This window comes from Barbus barbus, assembly GCF_936440315.1.
Source record: "Barbus barbus genome assembly, chromosome: 12".
Taxonomy (NCBI): domain Eukaryota; kingdom Metazoa; phylum Chordata; class Actinopteri; order Cypriniformes; family Cyprinidae; genus Barbus; species Barbus barbus.
The window spans coordinates 31,906,633-31,914,972 of record NC_136740.1 but is presented as its reverse complement, the minus strand read 5'-3'; the positions used below and the strand labels follow the sequence as shown (position 1 = coordinate 31,914,972).

General features: G+C 38.9%; 1 protein-coding gene across 1 annotated transcript; it reads left to right on the top strand.

The window, feature by feature from the left end:
* Nucleotides 1–808: 808 nt before the first annotated feature.
* Nucleotides 809–4,768, top strand: fzd1 (frizzled class receptor 1). The gene has a single exon (XM_079430587.1). It carries the CDS (start codon nucleotides 1,061–1,063, stop codon nucleotides 2,684–2,686), a length of 1,626 nt encoding a protein of 541 aa, XP_079286713.1. The 5' UTR covers nucleotides 809–1,060; the 3' UTR covers nucleotides 2,687–4,768.
* The last annotated feature ends 3,572 nt before the right edge of the window (nucleotides 4,769–8,340 follow it).

Sequence of the window (8,340 nt, the reverse complement as noted above, 5' to 3'; positions counted from 1 at the left end):
GCAGTACTCACCAAATTAAACACAACATGATGAGGTCGTATGACAACAATATTTGACATTTATCATTGCATACTGTATGTGTAGTATGTCATTTACAGTATAGTGTACACAGCATGTGAAGTATTCCATAAATAAAACATTATTGCACTGTTTAACAACAACAACAAATACTATCTGAATCTTTCTACTTCTAAATGTCACATTGCTTGCTGTTTCTTTTTAATTATTTGTGAAATGTACTAATTTTGGAGCTGAAATAGTTTCATGGTAAATCCTACACCATTTTTTTTAATGCAGTAGGTAGTATATTATTGAATTAAGCAAATATGTAGTATTTGACAATAAAAATATAATAGCCCTCTCTTTTACTTATTATTTTAATATCTAAAGTTAGCAGATAAAAGGCATTCTGCTCAATAACCCTGTTAACTCAAAGAGCGAACCTTAAAAGCACGTAAAAGAAGACGAAACGAACCTTAGTCAAAAGAAATCCCAACACCCAGTGTTTTTCAGTAAAGTTAGTACTCCATTCTGACTTTATATTGGTGGAAACATTGCTAAATACATATTATATTGGTAAAATTGTCAATTAAAATGCATTCCATTCAACAAAAGTCTAAGAACGAATGTTAAAAGAACATTTAAAGAACGACACCCAGTGTCTTCTCTTGTACTTATTGTTCTGATCTCTAAAGTCAACAGAGATGAACGCAAAACGAACCGCAGGCGAACGAAATCCCGACGCTCCCTAACGCGAGCCATCTGTCCGTAAAGCCCCGCCCGCGTTTAGCTTATGAACAGCAGACAGCAGGGCGCCTGGAAACAGGTTTGAACAGCTCACAGAAACTCTGACACGACACAGCGCAACTCTTTATTCGCCTCTCAGACGCTCGTGTGATTTTCTTCACGCGCTTCGCGATCCGCGTCCGGTGCGCCGCTGCACTTTCCAAAAAGTTTCCGTGCACCGATTTGTCAGGATAAATCGACCAAGGGAGTTGGAGGGGAAGACTAGCGCTGGCTGGCGAGCTGGCTGTGAGGAGACAAACCGCAGAAGGAAAGTATGGCCGCGCACGGTGCGTCCGCGCTCTTCCTGCTCGCCTTTGGGATACTGGAAGCGAGCGCGCAGTACGGAGAGCGCGGCATGTCGGTTCCGGAGCACGGCTTCTGCCAGCCCATCACCATCCCTCTGTGCACGGACATCGCGTATAACGAGACCATCATGCCCAACCTCCTCGGCCACACGAACCAGGAGGACGCGGGGCTGGAGGTGCACCAGTTCTACCCGCTCGTTAAAGTGCAATGTTCCCCGGACCTCAAGTTCTTCCTGTGCTCCATGTACGCGCCGGTTTGCACGGTGCTGGAGCAAGCGCTTCCGCCGTGCCGTTCGCTGTGCGAGCGTGCGCGTCAAGGCTGCGAAGCGCTTATGAATAAATTCGGTTTCCAGTGGCCAGAGAGTCTCGCCTGCGAGTCGTTCCCGGTTCACGGCGGAGAGCTTTGCGTGGGGCAGAACACGTCTGAGCGGAGCCCACCGGTCAACCCGACTCCAGAGGTGACCCAAGCTACACCCGAGCATCCCAGGAAGGGGCGTTTTAGATGCCCAACTTCGCTTAAAGTCCCACCGTACCTCAACTACCGCTTTATGGGCGAGGAAAACTGCGGCGCGCCGTGCGAACCCAAGAAACTCCACGGGATGATGTACTTCAGCGAGGATGAGCAGAAGTTTGCGCGCATTTGGATTGGGATTTGGTCGGTTTTGTGTTGCGCGTCTACTTTATTCACCGTCTTGACTTATTTAGTGGACATGAAGCGCTTTAGTTACCCGGAAAGACCCATTATATTCCTTTCCGGGTGTTATACGATGGTGTCTATCGCTTACATCGCCGGATTCCTGCTGGAGGACAAAGTGGTTTGCAATGAGCAGTTCGAGAATGAGTTTAGGACAGTGGTGCAAGGCACCAAAAAGGAAGGTTGCACCATTCTGTTTATGATGTTGTACTTCTTCAGCATGGCCAGCTCTATCTGGTGGGTCATTCTAGCGCTCACTTGGTTCCTCGCAGCCGGGATGAAATGGGGTCATGAGGCTATTGAAGCGAATTCGCAATATTTCCATTTAGCAGCGTGGGCAGTGCCAGCCATCAAGACCATCACCATCCTCGCCGTGGGCCAAGTGGATGGAGATGTGCTCAGCGGCGTTTGCTATGTGGGCATCAACAGCGTTGACGCGTTACGCGGATTCGTCTTGGCGCCGCTCTTCGTCTATCTGTTCATCGGTACTTCGTTCCTCCTGGCGGGCTTCGTGTCTCTGTTCCGCATCAGGACCATTATGAAGCACGATGGCACCAAAACGGAGAAGCTGGAGAAGCTGATGGTGCGCATTGGCATTTTCAGCGTCCTCTACACGGTTCCAGCCACTATCGTGATAGCGTGTTATTTCTACGAACAGGCCTTTCGGGATCAGTGGGAACAGACGTGGAGCGCTCAAACGTGCAAAACGTACGCGGTGCCTTGTCCCGTGCACAGCCCGCAGATGAACCCGGATTTCACGGTGTTCATGATCAAGTATCTGATGACCCTGATCGTGGGCATCACGTCTGGATTCTGGATATGGTCTGGAAAGACGCTTAACTCGTGGAGGAAGTTCTACACGAGACTGGCGAACAACAAACAAGGAGAAACAACAGTGTGATTTAACTGCTTTTTTATTATTCACTTTTTCTGATGGAGAAAATAACTGTTCAAAGGACGCCCTTCGCGTTGTACATAAACGTTGTGATTTTTTTGTAAGTATATATTTGTATTTAAATCTCACTTGGATGTTCTTTTTTTAATCAAAGGAACTTTTATTGGACAAGCCGTATCGTTTTGGAGATTATTTATGCCTTTTCTCTTGGATTATTCTGGGTGGGGATCTGTTTTTTATGTCTGTATGTAAAACTGTGTCTTTTTATCGACATCAGTATTTCCACGGGCAAATATTCAAACTTTTTACATGCAAATAATGCAGAAATAATAATAACAATAATGTGTGTGAATTGTGCACCCAGCACTTAAGGCTGCATATCATGGGAAGAATTGAGCTTTAAATTAAAGCTTTGGGACTGAGATCAGATTAATTATAGGACTGGAATGTTTTATGGAGGCTGAGACTAGGAGCTAGAACAAAAACTGTAAGTACTCATGGTTGATATGTGCTTAACCCAGCCTAAACTGGTTTGCTGGTCTCCTGGCCTGTCCTGGCCTTGGACAGCAGCAATCTCAGGCTGTTTTAAGATGTATTTTTAAGATGTAAAGTTAAGTGCCTTTTTCAATTCAAAGCAGCATTGGGGTCAGGCCTGCTCTTGTGTTTAACTGAAAGAAATGTATACATGTTTTTTTTCAGTCTGTAATGAACATTGGTGATGTTTCTGAAGGGTTTGTGTTCTCCTTTGGCTCTTTTGCACAAAAGTACCTCTAAACATACAGCTAGAACAGGATGGACGGTGTTTGTAATGCACTTCTCAAATATTGTAATGTCTGTGTTGATATTGTAACTAATCCATGATGTGAAAATCGGGATGTAGACTTTCTGATGCATATGTGTAGAGGTAAACCGATATATCGGCCAATATTTGACCCTTTTGAGATGATCAGCAGCGATAATCACATCTGCTTGTCCTGTGTATCATTTCCAAAATCTACCAGCAGGCCTCTTGATCGATAATGCAATTGGATTTTCAGATCATTTTTATTGATTTTTAATAGTGCTGTCAAACGATTAATTGCGATTAATCGCATCCAAAATACGTTTTTTTCTTACATAATATATGTGTGTGTACGGTGCATATTTATGTATAAATGTATAAATGCACACACATAATAAATATACACAGTACACACACATATATGTAAACAAAAACCTTTATTTTGGATGTGGTTAATCACAATTATTCGTTAGACAGCACAAATTTTTAAGTAATATCGGCATGTGCTCTGGTTATCGGTATCAACATAAGTTATTAAAAAACCCAAATCACTCAAATAGTTTAATGCCTATGTTGGTATATAAACTAATCCATGAAAATGATGTGAAAATTGAGATGTAGAATTTCTGATGCATATGTGTAGCAGTAAACTGATATATCGGCCGATATTTGGCCCTTTTGAGATGATCAGCAGCGATAATCATGTCGGCTTGTCCTGTGTATCATTTCCAAAATCTACCAGCAGGTCTGTTAATGGATAATACAATTTGTTTTCAGACATTTTTAACTTATTTTTAAGTTGTATCGGTTGTATATCGGTCTGCGCTGTGGTTATTGGTATCAACATCAGCTAATATAACCCCCTCATCGCTCAAGCACTACATAAGAGTAATTCACATCATCCTGTTCATAATTCTTCAGGGTTTGTTGTGTCATCATGTGCTTTTTTAAAAAGATGCCCTTTACTGAACATCAGATAATGTTGATTCTTGATTGTTTATGGCGATTATCTCATGCAAATGAATGTTTTTGTTTTCCCAAAGGAATCTCTGTTTAAGGTGATTACAGAAAGCACTGGTAGATAGAGGCCTGCTCTTAAACTCTTGTTCTTGTGAGATGCGTTTGCATGGATCTGAGATGTATTTAGTCACGCTAGCATTGAAGCCTATATTACGGTTTTCTACACCGGTGACATCTGTTATTTTCCTCCTTCTCATACTTCTGCTTGTGATACTATTAAAAACCCTTTATATTTATAGACAATAGTTTATATATTATTCACTTCTTTAAAGAATAAACTCCACATTTGTACAAAACTTTCTTTTGTTATGGCAAGTGAGTTTGTTTTGATGGGTGATTGTTTATTTTTTGTTTTTATTTATTTATTTTCTTAATGCTGTCACTTGGCTTTTCTGTAAGGCCTGCTTATGTGTATGATATTTGTCAGATTGAAGTAGACTTTTAAAAAATGTTTTTAGTAACTTCAGTTAATGCTAATGCATTGGGTATCATGAACTAACAATAGTTTTTAATGCATTTATTAAAGGAATAGTTCACCCAAAAATGGAAATTTGCTGAAAATGTCCTCACCCTTTCATCATCCAAGATGTAGATGAGAAATTTGGAGAAAATGTAGTGTTTCATCACTTGCTCAGCAATGGATGCTCTGCAGTGAATGGGTGCCGTCAGAATGAGAGTCCAAACAACTGATAAAAACATCACAATAATCCACACCACTCCAGTCCATCAGTTAACATCTGGAGATGACAAAAGCTCAAACAAATCCATCATTACAAAGTTTTAAACTTGTTGAGAACTGTTTTAAACTGTTTTGGTTTGTAAACAGTGCTTGATCTGTGCAGATTTCTCTCCTGATTCAGACCAGAACACTTTTTCACTGGAGGAAGTGTTATTATGGATTATGGACTCATATTTTAGTTAAAAACATCTTAATGATGGATTTGTTTCAGCTTTTGTCTTCTCCAGATGTTAACTGATGGACTGGAGTGGTGTGGATTATTGAGATGTTTTTATCAGCTGTTTGGACTCTCATTCTGACGGCACCCATTCACTGCAGAGCATCCATTGCTGAGACACTGATGCAGAAACACATTTATACAAACCTGATGAAGAAACAAACTCGTCCTAATCTTGGAAAACCTAAAGGTGAGCACATTTTCATTTTTAGGTGAACTATTCCTTATAAATTGCACTATTGTTTCTTGTTAGTTTGTGATCATTCAGAATGCATGGATGAATTAACATTAAGCAAAACTTTTAAATTCAAACTTAAATGTCAGCTTGCTGTATCTAACATTAACATATTCAATCATATTGTCAAGTGTTACTGTGACTTGTGGGATGTTTGGTTTTGTCATTCAGAGCAGACTGAACTGCATATGGCTGAAGGTTATTTGTGTTATTCAAACAGACCTTAAATGCTCATTGTCCTCTAAAGTGTTCAGCTCCTCTCATGTCTATTGAGTTGAACAGGTCCTGTCCTGCTCTCTGCTGTTGAGAAACTCTCAGCAGTACATACTGTCACTTCTGACATCATTTTAACAGACAGTTCATTGTGATACGGCTGTCATCATCTAAGCTGTGTGCTGGTATCAATGCATTATTGACTGAAAATCTTCCCCTCCACCGAAGCTTTGAAATCTCATTCGCTGAGTCAAAAATCACATCACACTGGACTTGATTTTCACATGTTAAATTAAAATATGCACGAATAAGATTTGAGTGGAAGATAACAATTACAAAGTATCATAAATTGTGGTCACTATAAAATGTTTTATGCTGAAGGGCTCCTTTTGTGTTGAAAGTCATACAGGTTTGGAACGACAAAAGGAAAAAAATCACTTTGGTAAGAACGCATCTGTTAAACAACAATGTAAATTCAGTGGGGTACAAAATTAATTAAAAAGATGTTAAGAAGTTTAATTTGTGCTGTGCTGAAAATCCTTTACCTAATTTGGTGTTCCTGGTCGAAATTATGTGTAAATCTCTCATTATGCTATATTATCACCATATTTTGGATTCAATCTTTTTAACAACTTGTTTTCTTTCAATTAGCACAAGTTTTGCATTACGTTTTGTACCTGATTGATCATAGGCCTCATTGATCTGAGCTCATGCACCTCAGTTTTGAACCAAAATTATCCACAAATAATGCTTTTTTCACTCAAAACTGAGGTGCATGAGCTCAGATCAATGAAGCCTACAACTTGTCAGGTTCAAAAAGTAATGCAAAACCTGTGCTAACTTAAAGAAAACAAACTGACAAAAAGATTGAATCAATTTTTTTTGTTGGGCGGTCATTTTTGAGTGTAACAAGTTGGGGAAAAAGGTTTTTAAAAAAGGAGGGAAGTTGTTACACCGTGTGTGAGTAATGTCAATGAGTTTTACTCCAATGTGATAACATTTTCAGGAAAAAGAAAATCCTCTCCGGGTCAAAATGAGGATCTATATGGCTCTAATTATTCTGATTCATTCCATGTTCATGGAAAACCTTGAATTTCAATGCATTTTAAAACTGTGATCTCCAGGGATAAAAACAAAAGTCTACATCTGGACTAGCCTGAGGGTGAGTACATTTTCAGCAAATATTCATTTTTGGGTGAACCATTCTTTAATCTGTTAATTTATAAATGTTATATTGTTCATTGTTAGCTCATGTTAGTTCAGAATGCACAAATGAATTAATACCTGAAAACCTGGAAATTTCGTTGCATTTTAAAATAGTGATTTCCAGGTCAAAAAAAAAAAGTAATGGAAATGAATAAAATCTTGAAAATGTGACAGAAATGTCATCTTCTCCAGTTTTGTAGGGCTCTAAAATATTTCATTTAGTTTGATATTGCTCAAGTAGAAAAACTTTCCCACAAACCACTGTAAACTATCAGCCTGCCAGATTGGAGATATCCATATAGTTGAAATCTATCACAGAGTCCCGAGAATGCATTGGTTTTAAAGTGAGGGAACCCAAAGTAATGCATTTGATAAATTTAACATGGTTATTTCATGCAAACATGCCCTGCATTTTTATGGTTCCTTGTGCTTTGACACTGTTGGTAGAGGGAGCTTTTCCATTTGACTCTACACTTTTAAAAATAAGGGTTCAAAATGGGTTTCTAGGGCATCACTTTATTTTTAAGAGTGCAGGAACAGATTGTTATTAGTGGCGTGTGAATCTGATGTGTTTGTGCAGCATCGGTCAGTCGACCTGTAAGTGTGTGTCATATGCCTTCAGACCGGACTGCACCCTCTGAAGCGGACTGGATCAGCTCAGTCAGTGTTAGAGTCACCGCTCGCGTGTTTTCCAGCGGGTGCTGACTTGTTGAACAAGAGTGTGGGCAGGAAATGTGAAATTAATCCTTGTAATACAGAAAACTCCTGCACATGATTCATATCTGGGCTCCAGTGAAGCTCAACACTCATGTCACGTGCTCCTTCCACCAAGTAGCGTACTACTTTAACTATTTCTAGTATGCATACTGTGCATAGTATGCAAATTGTCTGTTTGCATGAAATACCCAGATGATACTGTATCGAACATTTGATCTTGAGTTCTTTGCAATTTTAATATTATTGAGATTTTAGTTTCTATTAATATTTAGAATTAGTTTTTTTGCTTTTTTATGTTTTAAAGCTTTAGTAATTTTGTAGCATTTTTGTAATTTTTATTAGTTTTGGGTTTTTTAAAATATAGATTTTGTTATAAAAAAATATTTTTATTATATGTTATATTCTATTATATATTTGTATTATCATTTTAGTACATCAAGATGAATAAAAAAATTAGAAATTTATTTTTGAATAGTTTTTGAATTTATAGTTAGTTTATTTTATTCTAAATTAAGTTTTCATGGTTTTGGTT

Coding starts and splice junctions, on each gene's coding strand:
- fzd1 (XM_079430587.1), top strand. CDS start 1,061: ATGGCCGCGCACGGTGCGTCCGCGCTCTTCCTGCTCGCCTTTGGGATA.